Raw genomic sequence first — 26,535 nt, forward strand, 5'->3', positions numbered from 1 at the left:
CGGAGGTACCCTACCGGTAGAATTGCCGATTGGAGAAACGTTGGTTGCCATTATCGGAGTAACGTACCAAAAGTAGGCTACTACTTGCAGTTGGAATTTAATATGGGGCCGGTGCCGAACACCGGGCCAGGAATGTCCCCGAATCAATCGCTCGGGACGAGAAAACTTGCAAGTGTCCGACATGCAGCATGGCACGCTCCGCAACATAGTATTGGTCGCGGGGGAGTTGTCAACCAATCCATATCTAATGCACTTTTCATGCCACGTGCAAAAAAAAAGTCAATGTTATGAGCTTGGATCGTACAGATACGGAGTCCGCGGGTAATGTGGGTTAGCTAGCTTGGGTAGCATGATAACGGGCAACTCGCTACGATCCTCTCACTCACTCTCCGAACTTTAGCGTGCATGATACTGTTAGTTGGTGGGGGTAGGCAGGCATTTGACACCTTGAAGCACAGAACTTTACCCCCGCAAGTCTGAGCGAGATGGTTTATCGCAGATGCAAGAGTCCGGTGATGCATCACTTGACCGCTCATGTTAAGGTCACCCACAATCAAGCCAAGCCTATGTGTCTTAGGATGCACACGTCTGAGCCCGAGACACTGCACAAAAGCCACAGCACCAAAGCAAGCAAGGGATATGACACGGACGCTTGTTAACAAAGAAAAGAAGAAAAGGTTGAATGTACCACTCGGCAGCTACCTCATGGAATTAGCCACCATCCGACCCCTACCTTCCCAACCTCGAGCTTTAGCGATACGTGCGCCACTACTGATAATCGGGGGCGGTATGTGTAGCGAAGATGGCGCTCCAGGGCTGCCAAACTGGACGAGCTCACCTTGGCTGAGGGGTGGAGGTTGTTGAGATTTCAATAGTAGGCCTGCAAGGCTTGGTAGGCAGACCGACTTGGCGTTGTTTCGCCCCCTTGGGAGTTTTTTTTATATATTTTTTATCTTTATTTTTTTTTTGACTTTTCTTCCATCTTACCGCCTTGCCGCCAACATCGTTTGCGTGAGGCGCGATAACAGTGGCTTTACGGATACCGATTTGTCGACTTTGCTTTCCATGTATTCCTTGCCTACGGAGTAGGTATGCATCCCTGCGCTGGTGACTTGTCCTTTGCGCCAAGGTCACGGCAAAGACTATGCTGTAGGCTAGCTAGGTTTTTGCTACTCACTGCAGAAGTCCTGGGTGGCTGCTTCACGACCGCGCCTGTTGAGTTTTGGATTTTTCTTCCTTTGACATCGTACACCACCAGCGTACATTTCACACTATGGTCACCTTGGTTTGAAACTGGCCTCTTTGTATTGCCAGTAGGTAGTGGTAACGGTTCCAAGTCTGCATACACACAGTTCGTGTTTCGTCGACTTGAGTCACCAGCAAGCAACTCGCAAACTGCGGAGTAACTTTAAAAAAGGAGCTGATGACGGATGGATAACCCCAGTTTTTGGCCATAAAGGGAGTCCAGGTAGTATTCGAAGGGATGAAACCAATTCAAATAAACGCAACCTATGGTTTTTTTTTTTTTTTTTTTTTTGTATCGCCATCATTGGAGGGGTTTCGCCCCCTGCCGGCAGATCAATGATGTATTCACGCATGCAATTCGCAATGTTCGCGTATTAAATCAGTTGCGAAGTCCGCTGGTCAGGTTTAGGTATCTTTTCCCGCACGTATCTTATCAAGATCTTCAAGAGAGAGAATACATTACCCGCCCCCCCGATCTTCGGGTATTGTGTGATCCGTCTTCACATCGCCGACGCTAGGCAAAGAAGCCGACTAACCCACCTTGCCCACTTTGTTTCTCAAGGGACAGCCGTCAAAAGAATTCCAGCAGCACGGATGTGTTCCGGTATTTTTGTCTTTCCTTTTGCTTTTTTACCTGTCGAGTCAACTAGCGCTTCCCGATGGTCTGGGCCTTTGCAGAAGGGCGGACGCAAGGTCATAGAGTATTAGTCACAGCCGCGCCCTTTTTTTTTTTTTTTTTTTTGGTTTTTTTATGTTGTGGATGCATGCTTTTTCCTACATAACCGATATAATTTTTGATTGCATCTTGGTGGACCAATCCTGCAAGGACAGATCTAGCCTACATGTACCTTACCGGCCTTGATGCCCTAGTCTAAGTTTCTACTAAGTAACACGTAATCAGTATGCGGTACGCAGTAGCGGTACAAATACCAAAAAAAAAAAAAAAAAAAAAAAAACCGCACACCATCAACGGACAAATACTTTTTGGGATGAAAAACGAGTTCGTCGCTCCATCCCGCATGGTCTTGCCTGTTTTATTTCTGTGCAACAAGGACATACCAAGTTGCGGGCGACCCAGTCCGTGTTCAACAGTGGAGGTTTTTTTTTTTTTTTTTTCCTGCTCAGGAGGTTGATCAAGGTTCGCTCACAATTGTGCACATTTGTCCCTTATTTTCCAACAAGCGTTCGTGTTCCTTGCGTCGCCGTTGGTTGGGTTGCATGTCCAAACGTCCGCTGGTCGGCCGAAACCTCCTTTTTGGCTCGGCAAGTGGGGATCTGGGTGTTCAGTGGGGTTTTCTCGTCGGCGGTAGTCAAAAAATCCCACACTCGGTCGGACATGACTGTGTTCCGCACTTGGCAGTGTGTGAAATGCCTTGCGCTCTTTCTCAGCTTGCCCTTTTCCACTTTGTGACCTGCCAAGGGTCTGGACCGGGTATCTGAACCAGCAAAGCCAAAAGAAGAAAAGAAAAAAGAAATTGTACACTACCCACAAGTACTTAGTCATAAGAGTCTGGAATCTTGATTAAGCAAAAAACTACAACTACATTTCTCGAGTCCTTTTGATAAAAATGACCACGTGAAAAATTGTTGTTTTAGCTTGTCTGTGCCGAAAACTTCATCTCATCCAATAAATACCTAGTCATCCTAGGAACTAACATGAACGGTACGACTCGAGGTTGAGAGAAATAAAAAATTAAAGGGGAGACAATAAAAATACAAAAAAAAATAAAAAAAATAAAAGAGAGAAAAAAAAATCCCAAAGTCAGCTGAGCAATCATAATGGGTCAGTACAGATGAACTTGCCAAGCTTGACCCGTCGGAGTTTCCGCCCTTTTTTCGGGGCCGACCAAGACGCCAAACTCCAGAGGACTGGTACCTGCTACGTGCCACCTTGCTTAGGATGTGGGGCTGGGCTTGGCAAAAGGTCGCGGCATTAAAGTGCTTATTACATCGTAAGGTACCTACACAAGTACAGTCAGGTCAGTTCCCATTAATTACAGGAGTAGGTTGTAAGGTCCCCTTGGGCGGCGGAGCGAAAGAATCTGACAAAGCCGGACAGGGTTGGGCTGGTTGGTGGTTGACTGTGCACGGCGCAGAGATATTAAAAGCCCCATTTGACCAGGGTGGAGTTGTCAAAGAAAAGAAAAAAGGAGGACAAAAAAAGAAAGGAAGGAAAATTTCCCGGCCTGGGTATGATTCACACTTGTCCATCTCCTTGTGGTAATCGAGTCGCATCGGGGATCTGCGCAACTCCACCGACGTCGGCGCCGCTCAGATCTCGGTACGGAGCACTTACGAATGTAGGTGGCATGCAAATGGGTACGTACCTGGGTACCTTGGGTAGCGAGCGAGCGAGCTAGGTCAGGTAGATAGCTTGTGATTACTTCTCGTTTTGAGACACAGAGCCCGACACACTAGGGGCAGACATGAGTTGTGAAGCTTCGGCCGTCGTGTTTCGGTTCCGTTATTTGAGGTGCATCGCAAGTAGCAGTCACAAGTTCGATTGGGAACGCGAGTTAAGATTGTCATGAATGAATCTTTTGTTATTATTGATTTACATAATTTCTCTGCATTGGACTATCGGCAGCTACTCACGCTGCGAGAGTCTGTCTGCACTATCGTCATAATGACCCATGTATAGGTCCCATGCATGATCCAATTCCCCCTTCGTTGCACATGCCTTGCAATCGAGAGTAAGCACAATAAGAAGAAATAAGCTTGCATGCTTCTGGTAGTGGAGAGTGTGTCCCAGCAGATCCAAAAAGAGGATCGCGTATAACAAAAACAAAAAACCGGGTTGGGTATTGCAAAAAGCAGGAGTCCATCGCTGATATCCGATATCAAATAATATTTTTTTAACGCCGTGCCTGGAAAAATAAAACAAGAATAAGGTGTCTCATCGAGATGCACTCTTAGTAGACCGATATTGCTGAGATCAAGCCGGCAGGATTCCTCGGTGGGATGTAGTACCCCTCGCTGTAGAACCCTTGTCCTGTTGGTGATGTCGGTGGTGATTGTGTTTCTTGTTGTTGCTTGGCCTCCTTCTCGTTGAATGCAGGCAGGGCGGAAGTTTCCGGTGACGGCGGCATCGACTCGTCCTCTGATATGTCAGAGTCGTCCTCGTCCAAGTCAGGCGGGGGTGGTGGTGAGGCCGAGTGCGATGGCGACCTGGTCAGGGACAGGTGCTCGTAGTCCTCATCGTCATCAAAGTATTCACTGTCTTGTGCGGCCATTGAAGCGGCAGTCTTAGTGGCAGCAGAAGGTACCCTGGTCAGGGAAACAATGTCTGCCATCTCAACATCCTCGTCGTCGTCGAATTCGCTCTCATCGTCAGAAGAGTCTGATGCTGCGTCGTCGGCCTCCCAGTCATCCTCAGGCTCCTCGACGACGGTGTCTGCCCATTGCACCCTCCTCTCTGCGTTCTTGGGCGTTGTGCTGGCACGGACAGACTGGTTGAACCACGACTCCTGTTCACGCTCAGCGTCGGCAAGCTCCATCATGAGGGCGTCGAGCAGGTTAGCGCTGCCGACGAGTTTTCGGAGGTTGTGGTCGGGGCGCTGGGCCTCGGAGGAGAGCTTGGCCCGGGCCTTGTGGGCCAGGTAGTATGTTTGTGTGATGCTCATGGTCTTTCTCCTGAATGGGGATGCAAGTAGAGGAGATGCTGGCCTGGCGCTGGACGGTTGTGGTTGTGAGGTTGGTAAAGTTGTTTGAATTGTTGTGGAAACCATTGTCAGATGCCTCGGGCAGCAAAGGACTTTTTAATCAAGTAGTGGCAGTAAATGTGCTTTAGTATGGTAGGGTATTTTTCTGGGGCAGATTATGCAACTTCTATGATGAGTCAAAGAAGGCGCCAGCTCGAAATGCAATTTGCAGGGGTGTTGGCGTTTGGGCTGCTTTAATGGAATGACCCGTTTTCGGCAAGGGAGGGGCAGCAGCGAATGGGTACTTGAGACTGCAGCGATGATAGAAAATGGGTCCAGGCTAGGCTTTCAGGCAGCAGACAGTAGCTTGGCGAGGTAACAATGACTTTATTTTTTCAAAGTTCGGTTAACAAGCCTTCGAGGTTGAGTGTTGGTAGTGACGCTTGCTATTCTTTGTCAAGTCGGCGACTGTTTGCTATCTTTGGTGTCCGAGTAGGTAATTGCAGGACAAACAAAGGCATTTCCAGACGGGGGCGAGGCACTATTCTTGTATCTAAGGGTTGCGTCTAACACGGCTGACCGTATTTTGTCAAAAGGCATGGATTAATCGCGGAAGTAAGTCGCTATGCCCATGGCCCACCCATGCTTGCATCAGCAGATGCAAGATTCTACGCAGCTGACAAACCTAAGCGGTGTCCCGGAACGTTGGCACACACCCCCCTCGGGCCCCACCTTGGCCCTAGGCACTTGGCGGGAAAGTAAGCCCCCGTGCTGCCCTGCCTCTGACTTACGAATAATAGGGATTAGGGAGTACCTATTCCCAGCCTAGGTACTTTGTGTAAAGCCGCCGCACCTAGGCCCGCTTGCGGGTCGGCAAACGGAGTTTTCGGGCTAGCGAAGTACCTCCGTCTTGTCTCCAGGCACCAACACTTTTGTCATCCCAACCAATGCACACACCCTCTTTGCCAGTGGTACGTACACGCCAGCTAGCAATCCTTAGCGGGCCTCGGTGGTTGCGCAAAAACCCGCTTGGCTCCGAGAGATGGCCATGGAGACTTTTTCGGCATGCGAGCGGCGCGATGCTATGGAAATGATATCGTGCCGAGACTTTGTTTTATGGCTTTTGGTATTCGCTTCTTGGTTTATTGGGCGAAAGTTACTTATTTTTGTTGCGTACGAATAGCTCACTCACCATGAGCCAACTTACGCTGAGCTGACTCTTGCCTAGACAGGTCTATAGCAACACACGGTCATTGAAAACGACGTCTTTTAGTCAATCACATTCCGTCGGTGGCTTTTGCCACGACAATTTACGAATATGTCAATTGACCCTGTTTCCTTTGTCTGTTACACTAATGGTAGCGTAGCTCCCACAGAAGATGCATGCAAGAGTCACACTCCGTAAAAGTTATGAAGCAAATTAAATCCGGTCCTCGATCGGCCCCGGATGTCGATTTGGGGCCTGCTCACAGTGAATCATTCTTGCATGGTTATCATACCCAGCCTCAATCCATTTCCCAATGCGGCACGCCGCCCGGGTCAAGTCTAATGCGGCTTACACAGACAGCGGTTTACTGTTCCCCCTCTTCTCCAGCACTGCCAATGGACCCAATCCCGGCGTACCTTTGCCAAGCCTTGCCAACCTCGAAGGGGGCTCGTTCGTTTGTGTAAGCAGCTTTGATTTGTGATGAACCCCAGATTCATAAGCCTTGGGACTTGCTTTTGCTTTCGCCTAATTCTGACTCTTTCCAATCCCGCTCCATCTCTTTCTGAACTATTCTAGACCTAATCTTTGTGGGGTCCTTTATTTCTCCATCTCATTCCCTGGGGTTTTGATCTCAATTATACGCGTGTCCACCGTCATCTCAAATCGGGCACGGAATTTGAAAGATTGCTATCGCCGGGTCAACTAAATACCTAATTCTATATTCTTGTTTCCGGAAAGTCGGGGTTTTGTAACTCTCGTCGCTGCCTTACATCCGTCTGTCCATTCGGGATGCGAATGTGCACTCATTATGGTACAAGATACCCATCATGTTGCCCAAATTTTAATCTGTTCAATTGTATCTTGAGCTCCATGCAGTTATCATTGCCTAGCCAACCATGATCGACGGTGGTTCCGGGAAGTTCCTTTGGCGCATGCAATTCAAATGAAGTGGTCACTTGCAAGAAACAAATCCCCTTGTAGTAAGACAGCCATGTTTGCCATAGTCGACAGAAAAAAAACGACACATGTTTCACCGCTATAATGGAAGTATTCGGATCGCTACTTGATTACCTACCTTACCTACCTACGTAGGTACCTACCTACATATATACTTCGTACATTACGGTTGACCCGGTTACCTACCTAGGTATGGATGCATCGCCTCTGTGCTTGCGTAATCGTGTTTGCAACTTCGAACACGTCGCAAATCGTCCTAAGAAAATACGCATTTGTTTGAACAAAAACGAACGTCGCACCCCATTTTAATTCGTAACGATTATATGTACCCCCTTTTAGTATATGCTTCCGGCTTGGGAGCCTGATCCGTTCGGATCAAAATTAAAGGTAAATCTTTACCCCAGGTTAAAAGGAGGTAAAGGTAATGTAGCTTGCGTTAATACGACTATTCAGCGATAATGTCGTATCCCGCGGGGTTTGAATTGTTGGTTTCGGCATATCGGAAACCCCGTAACCCGTGACGAATTGCTTGGAGCAATTACGCCATTGTTCGATGGCACGTCGCCATGCATACTCTAACATTAGTATTGGGCGCAAAGATCGATCAATTCAAGGGATTCTGTTCGATTTGACTTTTGTTGACATTGGACCGGTTATTGAGGGAGCAGACAACCTTTACAAACAACAGAATATGGCTTCTGACTAGGTACCTAGTAGGTGTATAGCTCGTCAATGCATTCAAATTCAACAATCTATACAGTGGATTTAGTATTAGCTGGACAAATGCAGCCGCTGCTCTCGCTTCTCAGCCAATCGGTGAGCGGTTGAGCCGAAACGGAGCTGGGTACGAACTACGAAGGGCCACGCCCACCGGGAAATTGGCTTTCCAGCCCTATGCAGGCTTCCCAACCGAGGAAGTTCGGCTTGGGCTGACAGCTTAAGCCCGTCCAACACAGCTGTCCAGTCCCTTTTCGACGTCAATTGTGGAGCAACACTGCACCTGGGGCGTTACGCGCGCCATTGTTACGAATTGCACCACCACCACCACCACCATGACAAAACACGCATGCAGGCAGACACAGCCACGGCAGAATTGCAAAAAGGGAGCGAAGCAACGTAGCAACGGGGGCTTATTGTTCACTAACAGTAATCCAACCCATGGTCTCTCGCTTCCTTTGATATGCTAGCCTAGTAATAATCTATTTGCGTTAATTGTCTGTGCCAGTTCGTCGACGTTCCATTCACAGTTGGATATGCACTATTGGTACTACCAATTTACCGGAATCCTGAGGCTGAGGATTCCGGTATTTCGCGACATCAAGGTAGTTTCTTTGATTCCTGATCTGCACATCATAAAAAATAAGATAAAAAAAATAAAACCACTCAAAATCAGACTCGTGATTAACCGCGCATCCACCCAGAGCCCCAGAATCGAGTGCGGAAGTACTCCCGAGAGCTAATATTGCTTTGCTTTCCATAGACGCGAAATCTACTTTTAGCCGTTTGCCGTGTAGGTCGTACGTACCTGTCATAATCCTCAGTAGCGTCGCGCCGTTCGACGAGTCCGTCAGACTCCGAACCCCGGAAAACAGACCAGACCAGTCATTGAGTTTGAACTCGACAGACGAGGTTCTGTTATTAGGAGAGTGAAAAAAAAAAAAAAAAAAACAAGATTCCCACTCCAAAGGTCGCGAATTCACCCGGTTCCCGCTTTTGCCCGGGCCATCTGACTATGTGAATACGGTCTATAGCCACTCGCGAGCTTCCCACTATAATTTGAAGCTTATTCCAGTGTTTCTTATTTGAATTGCATTAGATCAAATAAATTGCTTACCCCTAGCTATTGGTGGGGATGAAAATAGAATCAGAATGCACTGACGGTGCCCCAACACCACTGATGTGTCACTTGTGCATCCTGCAGGGCCTCGGACTGACAGATCCCTTTATAAGTGCATCCGCATAAAATTTCAGTGCCGAAACCACGTTCTTTTGGTTCTTTTTTTGGTGACTTGTGTCCCAAACAGATGGTTTGTTTGGCTGGAGGTGGCCTTGGTGGCCCATTTCACGTCTCGGCTTGTCTACGATTACCTCGTCTGATATATAGTAATGACGAAGTACTTTTGTCATTGTTCCCCTGTTTTGATTGACGTAGCTATGCTCTGGAGCAATTGGGGAGGAGAAGGGATTCATCTCGGGTTGGACGAGTCGTATACCTACTGCGTAGTACGTGAACCCAAATCTGCCAGTGGATGCTGTGGCTTCCCAGTCTTGTTTTTCTCTCCTTGGTGGGAAACCTTCAAGCCCCTATTTCGTCCCTTTCAAAACATAGCATGACGAGTATTGTTCTGGCAATCAATTGGACACCCCACCCCTCCTCTTCCGAAGTGGAAATAAGACGGGGTTTTACAATCGGATTTATTTTTTTAATTAAAAAAAAAAGGGAGATCAGGGTCTCCGCTCAACCACATCAGATGCATTCCCTGCACACAGATGCACGTGTCCACCGAGGTGTGCAGACCCCCCTCAAGCGCGCTAGATGCTGATGTTATCCGCCCTGGTCCGCCCTGGTCCGCCCTGATGGGAACTATGGGAGGTCCGAGTAGGCCGAAGCCCGACAATAACAAGAGGGTGGCATACTGCAAGGCACGGAGTCTCGGGCGTTGACTCAGCCCTATACCCGATCGCTCGATATATGTATGTCCTGCACCTCAATGGCGTGTTTCTATGTCGTTTTGAGGATCGCGGTCCCGGATAAGTGGAGTGAGTGCAGTCGGCACAGAGTAGAGGGTCACGCAGGCCACATAGACTAAACCTTCAAATCGAATATTTGTTATATACTATGTGTTATGTTTTCAGACTCCATATAGAAAGTCTCGCTGCTTCGATGACTGAAGTCTTACATAGATGCCATGTGTGTGACAGGCTGATGCACACCAACACAACACCATCTAGATTATTCCGCCCCCAACTTGAGCTTCTGTCTTTTTCTCCGTCCGCCTACCTCCCTATTCTCCTCAATATTCAAAAGCGCCTCCCTCTTCTTTTCGGACACGAGCTTCAACGAGTCGCGAATCACTCTGGTTTCGAGGTTAACACCCTCCTCCTCCCATTTCTCCATAGGCCGACCAACCCTCTTCTCGATTGCCAGGACCAGCTCAACGTCTCTCTGACCGACAAAGTTGACCGCTTCACCCTTGCGACCGGCACGTGCGGTACGTCCAACCCTGTGAATATAGTCATCCGGGTCCCGTGGCAGATCGTAGTTGACCACAACCGAAACCTCGGGGATATCTAAACCTCTCGACGCAACGTCCGTCGCGACTAGAATGCGGGCTGCTGATGCACGGAACCGACCCAGGTTGTCGATACGCTGCTGCTGGCGCAGTTTCGAATGCAGCGACGTGACTCGGTGGTCCAGAAGTCTCAGTAAGTGATGGAGGAACTGGGCTGTGCTTGTGCGGTTGACGAATATGATTATAGACCGCTCCGTGTTGGCAGCTGTGAGAAGAAACTCGTGCAGGAAGTGCTCCCGGTGCGTCACCGTCAGTTGGATATATGACTGCTTTAACGAGTCCGGAATAGCCAGGACCTGCGTGTCTACCTCACAGACATGTACAGGTTCCTTGCCTGGCCGCGTAGGCATTTCCTTGAGCGCGCGGACCTCGGGCGTCACCGTGGCGGTGAACAGTAACGTCTGACGATCCTCGGGGGGCGGCAAGACAGCCATGCATTCGTCAATATGCGGTAGCATGCTGCCGGGCCCTTTAGAGGACAGTAGTCTGTCGGCTTCATCTAGAACCAGGAACTTTACTCTGCGAAGACCACAAATTGTGTCCTCGCCTGATGATCGAATGTGATCTGCCAGCCGACCAGGAGTAGCAATAACAATACTCGGCCGCTGAGCCAGAGCAATTGCTTGCGACCGCATGTCGGAGCCACCTATTATCAAGGCGGCTTTGAGCACGTGCGGTGAGGACACAGCCTTGAACTGCTCATATATCTGAAGGGCAAGCTCCCTGCGCGCAGTCAAGTGAGTTGTTCAGTCAGCCAAAGGTACCCCAAATACACGGTCGATAAATATCAAGAGGAGTGCATAGAAGCAGCGGGTAGGATACTTGCCTGGTTGCAGTCAGGACAACGGCAAAAATGGCAGATGGATCCTGAGCATATTTCTGCAGAATAGGTACAGCAAATGCAATAGTCTTTCCGGAACCAGTTCGACTGCCGCCAATGCAATCCCGCCCCTTCAAGATTTCACCAATGCATCCTTTCTGAATACCCGTCGGTCTCTTGACGGCCAAGTTCGCTAGAGATTGGACAAGCCATGGCTCTACACCAAGGGACTCGAACGTAGTGTTTTGGTCCGTTGGAGCCAAAATCCTTTTCTTGCCCGCCGCTTGGGCTACGCTCTGAACTGCATCTTCCATCTCGGCATCAGTGACAGGCTGCCCCTTTCCTATTCTCTCAGAATCTCCCTTGGCAGGGTGGCGTTTGATGCGGGACGGTGCATTGAATGCAAAAGTAGGCTTTGCGACAGGCTGTTTCATTTTGCCGCCATCCTCATCGACATCATCGTCATCATCGCTCTCATCTTGATTATCATCCTCATCGTCGCCCTCCTCTTGGCTAAAATCCACTGAAAGCTTGCGCTTCTTGCGAGAGCTAACGGCATCAAGATGATCCGATTCCTCATCAGAGCTGTCACTATCGGACGAGTGTGGTTCGGAGGCGGGCTGCCTTGGTGAGGAATCCTTTGTCATGCTGACGAGCTGCCTTTGCGACTTTATTTTTGCCATGTTGATCTTGAACTGTGAAACCTGGCCGTAGCTAAAAATTCACCTAACAATACTTCAAGAGCTTATAAAAAGAGTTCTGAAGAAACTGTAGTGTTTGGTTTTTTTTTTGTCGCTTGACCCATAATAAAAGCGGGACGTCCATTATGCCTACCCTCCACTGAAAACAGAGCCAACTACAGTAGCAAGTAGGTACCAATTTGACTAGGTACCATTACAGTACTATTTTGCCTGTACCACGGTATGCATGTGTACATACAGTACACACCTTATTTTAAGGTAATGGGACAGGAAATAACAGCGCAGCGGCAAATGGGTTGCGAAATGACCGGGACGGCAAACGATAACAGTTTCTAAAACAACAGCAAACAAAGAAATCCACTGAATTTTATTAAGGTTATTGAGATGCGTCTAATAAACAGATGGATGCTAAAAGCCTCCAAATAGAGAGTTGAAGGTAACTTTCGTACTTTTTGGTGTAGTCCTCCAAATTTGGCGGACCCTGTTCTTTTGCAACCCGCTTTGGCGGGTCTCCGCCCGCCCACCTACCATAGACGACGTGGTGGGTTTGAAGACCTCCACTCTGCTTGCACATATCCGTACTACTGACTGTACAAATATGGTATAGTTACTATGTTCTAGGTTTCTTAGCTGGTACATGATATTAGACGCGCGGCTGCCTGCCCAGCCAACCACATCGCTCCCCACAGCAAACAGAAGAAATACGACGTTCGGATGGACAAAATAAAATAAATTGATAAAAGCTAGCTAACATAGGGGCTTGTAGTGACTGACGTGATGGGCTTGATTGGAGATGCGATCAACTTGTTGGGACAACGTATCCGTATCATCGCCTGCATTGGGTGTGGGCGACTCAGGTACAGTCCAATTAATTGATCGATGAATTGAAACATTTGGTACGAGAAAATCCACAGATCACACAGGCCGCACCATAAATCACACCCTGTCTGACAAGCTTCGCGGCAGCCTCGGTGATGGGCAGCTTGGTAGACGGTTGCCCGTATTATAGTAGAGCCGAGTACAGTATTTCAAAGAGTTTCGGGCAGGATCCCGAGGCCTGAGGCGGCTTGGCGGGTATGTTTCGCCGAAAATGATTATGGGTTAGGGGTTCAAACCAAAATGCATGTCTTTTTTTTTTTTTTTTTTCTGTGTGGCTGGGGGTTTTCTCATGCATGTGCCTAGGTAAGGTACCTTCCTAGATGCGGTTAAAGGTTTCAATTGCAGCCTTTGACTTTGGGGATATTCGCATGCGGCCTGAAGCAGTGGTAAGATGAATAATGGCCTAAATCTTACGTACATTCCTCTTCATGCATTCGCCTGGAGCCGTCGTCGTAACCAACTTGCCAACGTGCAAACGACGGCATGACTCCCTTGCGCATGTCTGCGCCTCGACCACGCATCGCTGCTATAGCTAACCGCTCGCTCTGGGGATATCCCTTTCAACCCCGCCCTGAACACCCCTGGCTTCTTCTTTTCATCACATCTTCGCTGGGCGGTCCAATTTTGACGGCCCCCAATCTGACGGGCCCGCCCCAGAATTGAATTGGCAGACGAGAGCGCGGCAATTGATTGTTGACTCAATGTGATACCACTGGATGCGTGGCGTGGCATGCATCTCCGTTCTAGTCGAGACTTGTTGTTGATGCCCCTGCCGGGTCTCGAGGGTCTTTGCCCGACGGGGATTGGATCAACTGATGGAATGAATTATGCTATGCTGTTTGTTCGGTAAAAGTACAGAGGCAACTGGGGAGTCTCCGCATCCAAGCACACTGTGCTGTGTGTGTTTTGCTGTTGGGAGCCACTCCACCCAACCAGACTGCTCTGAAAGATGGAGCCAAAAATCCTTGTGTGGTGGTGCCGCCCGCCGGGTGCAAGCGACGTGTTGCGTGTGCTTTGCCTGCTGCCCCTCACCTGGGGCGGCCGTCACCGTCAGTAAGTCGCATTCTTTATCTCTCTTCCCTCTTCCTTCTCAACAGTGAGACAGACCAACGTACGTCCAACCAAATCCGCTTTTCGAAATTTAGTAGCCCCGACTTGCCTTAAGAACATACCTAGGTATCTACCTTGCCTATCTATTCTTACTGCTGCTTGAGCACAGCAAGGCAACGTCGCATTTAGTTTCTACCAGCTCCTACATGTTTTAGTGCTTACCTACCTACCTACTCCGTACCTTACTTCATCTTACCTTACCTCCCTTACCGGGCTCCCTACCCGAGTATAGGTACCTAAGGTAGATACCTAGGTAGGTAGATAGCCGACCTACTTGGCCCTTTCTCAGCAACCCACCTCACACTAGGTACCACTCTTTGGTGCCGTTCAAGTCGGCGAACCCACCGGGTCTCACTAAAACCTGTACCCGCTCGTCTCCGGCTTCTCAGACCAGTTCGCTGGGTCGGTGGCACCTACATGGTGGCTCCGGGCTTCTTTACGAGACATACACATATACCTAACACCTACCTAGGTATCCAGCTCAACCTTCTACCTTAAGCTTGCCCAGGTCCGGAGAATCGCATCTATCCGGATAAAGCTCACTCACGCAAATTGCCGTTATCTCAATTCTCCACTGCCAGCAAAGAAACACGGCATTGTGAGCGCCCCCGGCGGCTGCGCCCACTATACAAGGGAAAGCGCCGAAAATGCACGATCAAGAAGCTGCCAACGGCGGCGAGACCGCTACTGTATGCTGCTACCCTGTTCCTTTTTTCCCGAGCCCAGTGTCTTCATCTCATTCGTATCATCGTCTTGTGGTTCCCCACCGACGTGCGTTCGTCTCGCATGACGGAACATTGCACGTTCTCTCTCCTGTGCCGGCCCCCAAATTGGCATGGATGCCCACCTTGGCTCGGCCTACACCGTGGTCGTTTCCTTTTCCCGTTGCATAATTTCTGATATAATTCTTGTTTGCTACTCAATCTCATCGCCGAGAAGAATTTGCTAACATTGCGAATGTTTCACAATGAAGAATCCCATATCTAGTCTCGATGTCCCCACGCCGCCAGCCACCACGATTCCCACTCTATCCAGCCCAGCGCCACTTTTGAGGCCCGCGATACCTGGAGCTCGCTCAGCTGGTGCCCGCACACCCAGGCTCGGCCTGGCTATCCCTCCATCTCCAAATGTGAAACCGGTCGGCGGCGCCCCGGGGCGGCCCCCCCTCCCAACACTACATCTAGCAACACCTATGGGCAGTTCTGTGACGCCGCATGAGCAGCCGCCAGGCCGGCCCAGCATAGTCACACAACAGGGCCAGAGTGCATCTGGTGGTAGCGAAAGCAGCGCCGCCCACAGTCGTTCGGGCTCCTTCGGACCACTTGATGGTCGCACTTCCAACCCCACCAGCGCCGGCTCGCAATACTCGGCGTTATCTTTTGCTAGTCACTTTGGCATAGGGTCCACGAGGCCTCAGGGAACGCCCGACCCCGCCTCAGCTGTTGGTTCGATTTACTCAGAGAGGAGCGACGGAGGTGCTGGGATGGACAAGGATGGCAACCTGAAAGGACTGGAGAATTTCGACAAGCTGACAATCGACAAGGCGAGGACGGCGGACGTCGAAGATCTCGATGTGGAGGGCTGGAAGATTGCTAGCATGGAGAAGCGCATCGTTGAGCTCGGAGGGCTAGGTGAAGGCGCCGGTGGTGCTGTAACGAGGTGCAAACTGACTGGAGGGAAGACGGTATTCGCCTTAAAGGTTAGTTGTCCCACCAATCCGGGGAGTATACCTTTGAGATCCCACTGACATAGATGATCAGGTGATCACGGCCAACCCAGACCCCGATGTGAAGAAGCAGATCATGCGAGAGTTGGATTTCAACATCCAATGCGCTTCAGAACACATATGCAGATACTACGGCGCGTTTGAGGACCCATCTACCGCAACAATCTCTATCGCAATGGAATTTTGCGAAGGAGGATCCCTCGACAGCATCTACAAGGAAGTCAAACGACTCGGTGGACGCACGGGCGAGAAGGTGCTCGGAAAGATTGCAGAAGGTGTTTTGCGAGGCCTGACTTATCTCAACTCGAAGAAGATTATTCACCGCGACATCAAACCCTCCAACATTCTTCTCTGCCGCAACGGTGACGTCAAGCTCTGCGACTTTGGAGTGTCGGGTGACTTTGGTACCAAGGGCGAGGCAAACACCTTCATTGGAACGAGCTACTACATGGCGCCCGAGCGCATCACGGGCCAGAGTTACACCATAACATCGGACGTCTGGTCAACGGGCGTCACGCTACTCGAGGTTGCACAACACCGCTTTCCCTTCCCGGCCGACGGCACTGAGATGGCACCTCGTGCAGGGCTCATTGACCTACTTACGTACATCGTGCGGCAGCCGATTCCCAAGCTGAAGGACGAGCCTTCTGCTCAAATCTCATGGAGTGAAAATTTCAAATATTTCATAGAGTGCTGGTGAGTTCCCGGTCCTCGCCCTTAGGCTGTGTTTCTCGACAGCTTGTTTAGTCACTGACATTTTCTCTACCAAATTATAGCCTGGAGAAGGATCCGCAAAGGAGAGCAAGCCCTTGGAGGATGCTTGAGCACCCATGGATGGTTGATATGAAGTCTAAGCGTGTCAACATGACGCGTTATCTCGCGCAAGTCTGGGGCTGGGACGACAAGGGTGAAGCCAAGCCTGCAGAGTGATGGACATGTGCAGGTAACTTTCTGGTAGTATAAGCATCAGGACACTGCCTATAGCCACATTTGAGGAGATTTCTGGGCCAAGACTCCCCGACCAAAATATAAGAAAAGAAACAAAATTCTTGGGGGACCCAGAAGTCAAGACGGGATTGGACGTGCTGCCTATGAGGGAAATGGCAGTGGAGGCCGGTTCATAACTTCGTGCCCAGGCGACCGAGATTGACAAGTTCCAACCACACCTCAGGTCTGCCAAGTCACTGTACTTGACTGAGCCTGGGAGCTAGCAGTCCACTTCTGCGAAGAGGACTCGATCAATTCTAACATGTTGCTATTATATTTTGGGACCTAGCGTTTCGCAAGAGTGTAATTTTGTTTTGTTAATTTCCGGATCAACTCGGTCCATGTCTTAAAAGAATCAAAATGAATCATGGCGTGCGCCCTACTCTTTTGAGATATTCCTCTTCTTAGTGCAAAGAGAGAGAGAGAGAGAGAGAGAGAGAGAGAGAGAGAGAGAGAGAGAGAGAGAGAGAGAGAGAGAGAGAGAGAGAGAGAGAGAGAGAGAGAGAGAGAGCGGAGTGTGTAAAAAGTGTACATAATTGTATTTATCCAAGGCCCTGGCGAGAGCGTCTCTGTTCGTTACTCCAAACAATCCTACCACTGACTCGTTAAGTTATCTGGCGAACCCCAAAGAAAACAGAAGTAGGCAATGTGGTGACCGGGTTTACAAACAATGGTATTTATTCTACACACATGGCTCCTGTGAATGCTTGCGTTCTATAAGAAAATAAAAGCCCATGCCGCCGTACCTATTGCGTAAGAGGAAGATCGTAAGGTATGACATATTTGGACGTGAGTCCTAAGCACGTACATTAATAAACTTTCTGATACCTTCAATAAGCAACTCATGACAAAACTCTCGTTCCATTGGCAAAGAAAAAAAAAGACAGTTTCACCATCGAAGGGATGTGCCCTTGTTAGGCAGTCCAAACTAGCGAAGTTCAGAGGCATGGTATGGTCCCGCTCAGCCATATTCAATAGTGAGACGGAAAATACCAAGATTTACACCGGTAATGACGGTCTGGTGACAGCAGGATGTGCCTTTTGGCCGAGATTGAATGAGTAGCGCGGAGGCCAGAGGCGGAGTGAAGTAGCTTCCCGCTCATGCGCAGAACAAGCATTTATGTCGACTTGATATACTCGTACAAAACTGCTACAGATCAAGAAGCACCTTGGAAAATGCTTCTGGAAGCAAGCATCGGCAGATCCGCGCGGTTTTCCTTCTGGGGCAGCAAACGTGTCTTGAGTGGCATGCTTTGGGTACCTGAGGATGCCAGAAATTTGTCGCTGACAAAACTCACGAATTTTTCGCCTCCGCTAGTTGCCTTGCCCAGTCATCTCTCGGATGCAGATGGTAGCATAACTGCTGGAACTGAGTGCAAATTTGAGCACAACAGCAATCTTGACATCCTCTTTGGATTCGCCCTCAAGGCAGGAGTGGGTATGGGCGAAGTTCCCGGAAACGTTGACGGCGGAGTGCGCCGGATCTATGTACTTATCAACGTTGGTGAAAACATTGAGCAGAGGCGGCTTGGGTGCTTCGTTTGATGTTGTAGATGAAGAATATTGAGTCGGTGCGGAGATCGTGCTGACAGTATTGTTACCGGTGGCAGGTTGGTTTGTGCTACTTCCAAATGAAGCACCTGAGTCTGTATCAGGTGCTTGAGCCGAGTTCTCAAGCGTATTGGATCCTGCCGACTCGAGTTGTTTGTGCAAAAAGCTCATAAGGTCAGGTGCCTTGGCTCTCTGACTGTTCTCATCTGTGCCATGGCACGGCTGAGTACCTTTTTCATCAAGGACTGGTACTGTGTTACCCATCTCAATATCCTGCGTAGCCTCAACACTGGGTGCAGTTGTTTGCTCTATGCCGGTAAGACTGACAGAGGCCTCTCCAGGCTTGACTACCGCGTTGAGTTGATCTCCAAAGTCAGGTTTGTTGACTTGGGTGTGCTCAAGCTTGATCGGGTCGCTGACCTTCATCCGCTTGCCACCCTCGAAACCGGTCTCGACCCATGCATCGTTAATGCGGGTTTCCGTAGGCGGTGAATCACTGCGCCGACGGCGCATTTCGCCCTCTGTAGCTGCGTCAAATTTCTTTGCATTTTCTGCAAAGCTGTTCCATGCTGAAGCAGTCTTCTCTTGCTGAGGGGATTCCTGGGCCTTGCGCCACTCGATCAAGTCCCGGTCAGTGGGATGCATCTGCTCCTCGTCGTTCACATAGGGGCGAATAGCAAACATTGGTGTGGCGGTGAACTTTGCCATGAGCTTTCGGTAGTGACCGCTCATACTGTACTCGCGATGCTTACGACGCATGTTGTAGGGATCGAGCCTACCGTTCTCTTCCTTTTTCATGAAGTCGACGTAGAATTGACCAATCTCGTTCAGAGGGTAGATGACATCGAAACCTGGCGCAGGGAGGACGACGTCAAAGATTGTGAAGCGTCCGCTCGCAACCTCCTTCTCCGTGATGTGCCTAGCCCGCTGATAAAACTCTTCTTCTTCTTGGTTAACCTCCTCAGACATGTCCTCGACAGGGCCACGCTGCGTAATAGGTGATTCATCAGCCTGGACAAGCACCAGATCGCCAGCAATAATCTTGTCCCCGTACAATGCCCAACGCTTGCTGGCTGCAAAGTTCCAGACGAAAGATTGGTAAGCATGAATATAAAGCATCCGGAGGCCGCGGGTGATGTGCATCAGAGCTCCGGTGAAATCGTTGGGGGCTTGTCCCAGATGCTTGATGAGAGTGTTCTCAGCGTTGTACTTCTTGGGCAGGATGCGTAGTGCGGCATCTGACTTTCTGCTCATCCTCCACATTGTGATTGCTCGTGCACGGTCGAACTCATCACGATGGAAGCGACCGTCGTTGCTACCCTCTGCGACAGCAACCGAAAGTTCTTCGTCCACGTGTAAGATGCCGTTGACGGCGCTGACAAAATCCTCTCTAAGGATCCTCATGCCAATCTCCTGTGTGCCTATGGCATGGGTGCCGAATCGCTGAAGACCAAAATAGTTGATGAAGCCTCGGTTGGCAATGCTGTCGAGCGCCTGTTGGACGCACTCCTCGGTCACCCTAAGACGGTGGGTAATGGAGTAATCTTTCAGCCGGGGAGACTCGACATTCTTAATCGCAATGACAAACTCGTTGCCTCCATGCTGCCCAAGCTGCATGGGTTTCTTCTGGTAGGAGAAGTCGCCCACCCTGATGCCCGACATCTTGTCGTTCAGCGTGTTCAGTTCCTTGATGTCCTTGTTCCACACACTAACGCGCTGGACTGTGGCGGCACGCCGATCCTTAGTACCGGCGAACCCAAAATTAGAGGCTTTGATCTTGAGAAGCCTGGCGATATGGTTAATCGCATCCATCGTGTCCTTGTTTTCTTTGTAGAGGGTGAAGTGAAGGTACTGGGCCCGCGGGGGACGAGGCTCTGCTCGACTTCCACCTCGCCAACCATCTCGAGATCCACGGGGGCCATTGGCATTACGCCTCTGACCCTGCTGGGACGCAAACGCGCGTGCGCTAATAACACCTTCCTCTCCGACTTGAGTCTCAATCCGTGAGTTAAAGATTCGTCTAGCTTCCTGATGAACCTTGGTGCGCAAAGCGCGGTCTGTGATGGATGGGAACTTGATTATCACACCCCGACTTGACCCATCTTTGGCCTGAACCTTTTTGTCCAGGTCGATCACTTGTTCTGTAGCATCATTGCCCAGCAGCTCACACAAGAGAGCAGTGTCCTCATCGGAAATGGGATGGTAAGTCGCTTCGACGACTGCTGGTGCCTCCTTCGGGCTAGGTTTTCCCTTCGCCACAGGCAGCTCATTCAAGTTACCATTTGGGTGAGAGGACTTGGAAGCTGCGTCAGCTTCTGGGCGTGACTGTGTCGAGTTTTACTAGCAACCAAGTCTCCCGTTATAGGGACCAAATTGCAAGATGATAACTGGGGCGATGGACATACTTGAGGAGGTCGCCTGGCAGCTTGCTGGAAATCACTCAGGTGGATGACACTGCCGTCTTTGCGAACCTCAAAAACTTGAAAATCCGTGTAGCTGAGGATAAAATTCAGTGAGCTTTAGTATTTGCAACCATGACTTGCGAATTGAAACTTCAATAATCCATGCGAAACTTGATTGAGCTCAAGTCACTTGTGGCCTGGGGACCAATGGTATGAAATGAACTTGAAAGCCACGGTGAGTTTTAGGTGAATGGGTTGAGGCAATGAGCACATACCGCTTCCTGATATCACCATTCCAGCCATAGTCGATAGGAGAGGCGAAATGCAGAATTCCCAGGCGCTTTTCTGATGCATTGCGTGCAGAAGCGATATGAGAAGCTGTGAGAACCTGGTGATGAAGCTGATTGTCGGCCTTCGCAATAGGTGTAGACGCAGGTTCGCTCTGGTGAGCCATGATGGGCCACCTGACGACCTCCTCACCTTTGGCAAGGAAAGTACTGTGCTATTGATCACAAGAGAGGTGCGCTTGCAAATAACGAAATTGCAGTTTGGGGTAAAATAAAGTGAGCAATTCACGAGAGAATATGCAGAAAGAACTCCGGAGTGGTAAATTTCAGGTAAGGCAATCTGAGGAAGAAGTGAAAGACTTCCAATTGTTTTGTGCAGATTGCTGCACTGCCAATGCAAGTCGAGACTGGAGAAAGAGCTATCAAATTCGCGACTTTTCTGCCGTCAGTAAACCCCGCGATAGCGTGCATGAGTGGGTTCTAGGGAAGGCGGTGAAAATGATGTTGAAATAAAAGTGGGGTTTAGTTGACGTTTACCTCTTGCATCTGACGACTTGATTTACCGCCAAGGCGATACCAAGGCGGTACCAAGGCGGTACCGGTCAGACCTCTCTTGACATACCTGCTTCTTATTACCTGGTAGGTACCTACCTTCCGTACCTTATTCACCTTCCCTGATGTACAGAATCAGGTAGGAAGCAATAGGGCAGTCAGACACAGGAGGCAAAGGCTGAGATTTGCCTAGCCCTCTAGAGCATTTGCTTCACTTGCTTCAGTTTAACAATACCAAGTTAACCAAGTCAACTAACAACGGATACCTAAGAAAACACCTAGGTATCTTGTTGATATTTCCTGATGATTTGTGGCTGCTCAGAATACAATCATAATGTTACTTGATGCTGCTCAAGCATCTGCCTTATTCTCTGATACAAGTAAATTCTCTCGGCATCAAGGAAAGCTCTAGTCTTTAACTTCCAGTCCCTGGATACGAACAGGTGTCGATAATCGCATTCAACAAGTGCACTTTCTGTGGTTGACGTTCTCCGGAATGCCTCATAGCTCTAGTGGTTATGCACAGTCTGCCCATGCAAGAAGACTGACTGCTTTCAGCGAGGGCCAAGATGCCTTGCACCGCGAGGCCAAGCATACAACATACCAAGACGGCATTCAAGTCAATGATATCTTCTGGACGGCTCCAGCCTTGCTAAAACTGACAGATTCTGTTCGTGCGTCTCTCGTGGAGCATAAATGTATGGGCCCACGGGAGGGTGTTCTCCTAGCTATTCTCAATGCTTTACTCGGAATGGAGGCACATGGCGCAGCGGAACTGCTAATTGGAATTGATGCTGTCCGGGATGCGCGGCTTGACAAGCTCATCGAAGATCTCGTCGACCCCTACAATCAGCCTGCACCACCGATACCTGTTAATCTTGTGGCGGCAAGAACGGCAGCCAGCTCCCTGCAACGCCAATGGACAAGGCGCTTCAGGGAGATGTACGTGTCCCTGGATCGGGTCAGGCATCACAAGTTCCTAAATAGTCCCCATATGCGGGCACTCGCCTTCACTGGCCCTACAACGCCCGGCGCTGTTGAAAGCTCTTCGCTGTAGAGAACTGAAGAGGCTGCTCAGATGCCCTCGGAGATGGAGGGGACGAAACAGTTCACACCGGGCCAGTGAGTGTCACACGTATTCAAATCACGCCTCCCGTGCTTCATAAGACGAAGCTTTCTAATTCATCTGTAGGTGGTGGCTAAACATTGTTTGCGCTCACCGTGACGGCATTGTGGGCAACACGGCTCCGATTCCAACCAAAGGTCAATATGGAATTACTGTGCTGCCGCTCCTCTCTGGCAGAGAACGGAGGCTCCGAGATGGACACACCGTCTATCAGAGAGAGAGCTTTTCGGCTTCCGACATGCATGTTTCCTTGATGACGCAAGTTGGCCAACAGATTCGAATTCTGCGCGGTTGTCAGCTGCGGAGCGCTCTTGCTCCTATCGCAGGACTGCGATATGATGGGCTGTGCGCAAAATCTCATCCGGGAACCAGTATGAAACCTGGCTAACGTATGGAGTCTAGATACAAAATTGTACAGTACGGCCAGAAGTTGGACGAAGACACCGAGATCTACCGTCTGGCACTAGTCCTTGAGCGGGTGCCAGAGCAGATGCCTTTGGAAGAACTCAGGACCATCCCCAAACCTTCGCAGCTGGACGACTGGAAGGTGTACGAGAGTTTTGAAGCAGACAGGCTCAAGTCTTTGAGGAGCCATGAGAATTTTCTAGCATGGAAGAACAGAAAGATGAGAGATAAACTTGAGTATGAACAATGGTTGGTATCTGTTGGTCTCAAAATTGGCTACCAACACTTCCAAACCCCGTCAACCCATGAGAAATTCAAGCAGGGGCAGACCATGAGGCAAGGTCGGAGGTCTGCGTTGAGTCTCAGGTAAAGTTGTGAGCGTGTGCCAATTCTTTGATCAAGGAATGTGGCTTCTGGTGGGAAGTACTCATGTCTACAAGTCACCTGGACATACCTGAATGCTCCATGGGTCGTTGGCTAAGCACAGACAAAGTGGTTGGGGGCTATGAGTTCCTGTAAGCGTGCAGCAGTGCTTAGGGTTAGGGTCTGTTGGTTGGCAGTAGATCTACTGCGAACGCGGGGCCGAGTTTTATAGAGGGGCTTCAAGTGAACCTGGAGCTAGGTCGAACGTTACCTCAAACTTACCGGTACTTGACCTACATATTACCTATTAAAGTTACTACCTAGCAGTTTAGTTGTATCGACCACTCATAACGTAACAAAGAGTACCGAATCAATCATGGGCAAGAAGACGAACGAGAAAAAGCCCGCTGACAAAAAGGGGCAAGGCAGCAAAGACGCGGGCGCAAAGGAAGAGAAAAAGGTCAAAGCAGCACAGCAGATAAACGTGCGACACATCCTTGTATGTACATACCTAGGCCTTATCCAGTCTTCATATGAATCCCTCAGAACTCTCGTGGGGGGAATAGCCATTGATAAAAGTTTTATTCCTTAGTGTGAGAAGCACAGTAAGAAGGAAGAAGCCCTTCAGAAAATTCGAGATGGTGCCAAGTTCGACGAAGTAGCCAGAGAATACTCGGAAGACAAGGGCAGACAAGGTAAGATGACAAAATACACAAGTCACGTGAATAGCATTACATACTGACGGCCAACACGTTCAAAGGCGGCGCTCTTGGATGGAAAGCTAAAGGAACCTTGAAGGCCGAGTTCGAGGCAGTTGCCTACACGCTTGAGCCCAGCACTACGTCAAATCCAAAAATAGGCGAGGCCAAGACTGGGTTTGGCTACCACATCATCATGGTCGAAGGGAGGAAATAGTATCGCGATAGTGTCATAGTCTAGTGTCATACCAATCAATGCAACACGCAAAACGTCCAAGTCATCAACTTTTGTTATTGCTTTTTTTATTCCCAGGCCCGAATGAACGGTGTTTCGCCTTTCTAAAACCCTTCCGACCGAGTCCCAATGCCAGCCTGGAAAAGCTAGAGTACATCCGAACCGGCATCCGTCTCGAAAAACACCCATGCCCTCCGTGACTCCCGGTATCGTGAACGCCCCATGCAGGATATCAAAAAGACAAATTTCCCATTTTCATGATTCGTAGCTTATTGCTCGGTCTGGAAGTAGTTGAGGATGACGCTGCGCTCCTGGGACTCCTCGCCCCAGTCCTTAACAACGACGCAGGAGCAGTTGACGACCTTGCGGGCGTTGCCCTCACGGTCAAGAACGCCTATTTGGATTATTTATCAGCCACTACACAGAATTTCGTCCATACCCCTTGTGACTGCAACTTACAGAGACCAGCCCACTCGCCGAGCTGCTTTCCGTCGGGCACCTTGATCAGGGGGATCTTGTGCTCGGAGCACAGGGCAATGACGAGCTTCTTGTAAGCCTCCTCCTCGCAGGCCTCGTTCAGGACACACATGTGGGCCTGGCGACGGTCGAGGGCCTTGGAAGCCTCACGGAGACCGCGGGCAAGACCGTCGTGCATGAGAGCGAGCTTCAGAACACCCTTGAGGGCGTCCAGAACAGACATGGAGCCCTTGGAGGCATCTGCGGAGACTTCGACTTCCTCGGAGACCTCGGGGGCGTTGTTCTCTTCTACGTCCGACTGTATATGAAACAAAAAGGCTACATGTTAGCTTGGTGTCCAGCTCTCAACTTTGAGGGTTTCCTAGAGCCGCCGCCAAGCTATGGCCCGAGCCGATTCGGCAGAAGGCGGAGGTTCATGATCGCAAGGGATTCCGGCGTACCATCTTGGTGGTTCTTTTTCGGTGTCGTACGTCCTCGAAGAGATCGTAAGATGATTGTTTTTTGGTGTTAGGAGAAAAGTTGCGTACAATTGAGATCCTAGGGAGATCGCGACGAACTTTTGGAGGGTGGATTGTGGGATGGGGGAAAATGGACAGCCCCTCTAAGGCTTAGTCATTGAGTTGATGTTCGTGCCTTCCCAAATGTGTGCCCTAAAGTGGAGTCGAAATTTTGCCCAGCCCACCCAAGCAAAGACAAAAACTTCCTCCCGTGAATTTGGTGTCTGGACTTTGCTCAGCTCGCTTCCTTGCTCAATCAACTCACAACCATCGTCAAAGGACAATTACCGAGGTATGTGATATTTCAAATATCGCGCAAAATGACTTGAAAATTTGATTGCAGGATTTGCCAGTCGCGGAGGCTGGAGAGAGCAATCACGGACGTGCCGTCGTCGGCCGCATCTCGAATCTCGTATAGAACCTGGACACCGCGACCAGAGGAGGACGGGAGGATGAACAACGACGATGATTGATTGATATGTGGTCCAGGCCCGACACGCGGCCGTGATACGCATCTCTCCTTCGGAAACGAGCCGGCAGAACCCTCGCAGACAAAGATCATGTCAAAACAGGGCACTCTCCATGGCTCGAAAGCCTCTAGATGGCTAACATTTCCACAATCTATACGGCAGATACCTCATTTCCCATATCGCGATTTGAGAATCTCCGCACAACCCGCACACCACCGCCAAAATGGTCCGCACCTCCGTCCTTAACGATGCCTTGAAGAGCATCAACAACGCCGAGAAGGCCGGCAAGCGCCAAGTCATGATCAGGCCCAGCTCCAAGGTCATCACCAAGTTCCTGAGCGTCATGCAGAAGCACGGTATGTCGAGTTTTATGTTTTTCTCTGGTTCCGTGCCAGTTCACCTACCTTATTCGGCATGATAACTGGACGATGGTCTCAATCACCAACGACCCGAGTCTTTTAAGTTGCCGATAGATAAATCTTGCGAAGGAATCTTACACGTTCTCGGAATCACCCAATGAAGTACAGCGTTTAGTCTTTCGCAACATACTGACAAGTTTTTCTTGTTTATAGGCTACATTGGCGAGTTCGAGGAGCTCGATGACCACCGCTCCGGCAAGATCGTTGTTCAGCTCAACGGCCGGTATGTGGCAACATACCCGAGATTCCCTCAGTCCGTAACCTAAACTAACAAGCATCTGATTGTAGCCTCAACAAGACTGGTGTCATCTCCCCCAGGTACAACGTCCGCCTTGCCGACCTCGAGAAGTGGGTCGTCAAGCTGCTGCCTGCCCGTCAGTTCGGCTACGTCATCCTCACCACCTCGGCTGGTATCATGGACCACGAGGAGGCCAGGCGCAAGCACGTCGCTGGCAAGATCATTGGCTTTTTCTACTAGACGATTTGG

At 49.9% G+C, this 26,535-nt stretch overlaps 8 protein-coding genes across 9 annotated transcripts; 3 read left to right on the forward strand and 5 right to left on the reverse strand.

Moving 5' to 3' along the window:
- Window positions 1–2,412: 2,412 nt before the first annotated feature.
- MGG_17179 (uncharacterized protein) lies at window positions 2,413–2,926 on the reverse strand (the record flags this gene model as incomplete). Its single annotated transcript, XM_003717028.1, has 1 exon — window positions 2,413–2,926. Exon 1 carries the CDS (start codon window positions 2,581–2,583, stop codon window positions 2,413–2,415), a length of 171 nt encoding a protein of 56 aa, XP_003717076.1. The 5' UTR covers window positions 2,584–2,926.
- Window positions 2,927–3,767: 841 nt separating this feature from the next.
- On the reverse strand, window positions 3,768–5,468 carry MGG_06484 (uncharacterized protein). Its single transcript, XM_003717029.1, has one exon. The coding sequence runs from the start codon at window positions 4,971–4,973 to the stop codon at window positions 4,158–4,160; it is 816 nt and encodes a 271-aa protein (XP_003717077.1). The 5' UTR covers window positions 4,974–5,468; the 3' UTR covers window positions 3,768–4,157.
- A 4,355-nt stretch (window positions 5,469–9,823) lies between these two features.
- On the reverse strand, window positions 9,824–11,959 carry MGG_06483 (ATP-dependent RNA helicase DBP8). Its single transcript, XM_003717030.1, has 2 exons — window positions 11,170–11,959; window positions 9,824–11,066 (listed from the first exon to the last, which is right to left on the reverse strand). The coding sequence occupies exons 1-2, from the start codon at window positions 11,844–11,846 to the stop codon at window positions 10,004–10,006; spliced, it is 1,740 nt and encodes a 579-aa protein (XP_003717078.1). The 5' UTR covers window positions 11,847–11,959; the 3' UTR covers window positions 9,824–10,003.
- A 1,880-nt stretch (window positions 11,960–13,839) lies between these two features.
- Window positions 13,840–16,977, forward strand: MGG_06482 (the record flags this gene model as incomplete). Of its 2 annotated transcripts, XM_003717032.1 has the most annotated exons (4): window positions 13,840–14,542; window positions 14,827–15,552; window positions 15,614–16,275; window positions 16,356–16,509. In XM_003717032.1, the coding sequence occupies exons 1-4, from the start codon at window positions 14,501–14,503 to the stop codon at window positions 16,507–16,509; spliced, it is 1,584 nt and encodes a 527-aa protein (XP_003717080.1). In that variant the 5' UTR covers window positions 13,840–14,500. The 2 variants fall into 2 exon arrangements, with proteins under 2 accessions (XP_003717080.1, XP_003717079.1); XM_003717031.1 differs by lacking the exon at window positions 13,840–14,542 and having other exon boundaries at window positions 14,575–15,552; window positions 16,356–16,977.
- A 91-nt stretch (window positions 16,978–17,068) lies between these two features.
- MGG_06481 (tRNA pseudouridine synthase D) lies at window positions 17,069–21,192 on the reverse strand. Its single transcript, XM_003717033.1, has 3 exons — window positions 20,795–21,192; window positions 20,523–20,613; window positions 17,069–20,412 (listed from the first exon to the last, which is right to left on the reverse strand). Exons 1-3 carry the CDS (start codon window positions 20,971–20,973, stop codon window positions 17,881–17,883), a joined length of 2,802 nt encoding a protein of 933 aa, XP_003717081.1. The 5' UTR covers window positions 20,974–21,192; the 3' UTR covers window positions 17,069–17,880.
- A 917-nt stretch (window positions 21,193–22,109) lies between these two features.
- On the forward strand, window positions 22,110–24,167 carry MGG_17180 (uncharacterized protein; the record flags this gene model as incomplete). Its single annotated transcript, XM_003717034.1, has 6 exons — window positions 22,110–22,319; window positions 22,416–22,480; window positions 22,887–23,033; window positions 23,616–23,751; window positions 23,845–23,947; window positions 24,013–24,167. 6 exons carry the CDS (start codon window positions 22,110–22,112, stop codon window positions 24,165–24,167), a joined length of 816 nt encoding a protein of 271 aa, XP_003717082.1.
- A 287-nt stretch (window positions 24,168–24,454) lies between these two features.
- On the reverse strand, window positions 24,455–25,105 carry MGG_06480 (40S ribosomal protein S12; the record flags this gene model as incomplete). The annotated part of the gene is made up of 3 exons (XM_003717035.1): window positions 24,455–24,579; window positions 24,645–24,960; window positions 25,103–25,105. 3 exons carry the CDS (start codon window positions 25,103–25,105, stop codon window positions 24,455–24,457), a joined length of 444 nt encoding a protein of 147 aa, XP_003717083.1.
- A 747-nt stretch (window positions 25,106–25,852) lies between these two features.
- On the forward strand, window positions 25,853–26,526 carry MGG_06479 (40S ribosomal protein S22; the record flags this gene model as incomplete). Its single annotated transcript, XM_003717036.1, has 3 exons — window positions 25,853–25,985; window positions 26,202–26,271; window positions 26,337–26,526. The coding sequence occupies 3 exons, from the start codon at window positions 25,853–25,855 to the stop codon at window positions 26,524–26,526; spliced, it is 393 nt and encodes a 130-aa protein (XP_003717084.1).
- Between the last annotated feature and the right edge of the window lie 9 nt (window positions 26,527–26,535).

Source organism: Pyricularia oryzae, chromosome 4 (genome assembly GCF_000002495.2).
Source record: "Pyricularia oryzae 70-15 chromosome 4, whole genome shotgun sequence".
In the NCBI taxonomy this organism is placed as follows: Eukaryota; Fungi; Ascomycota; class Sordariomycetes; order Magnaporthales; family Pyriculariaceae; genus Pyricularia; species Pyricularia oryzae.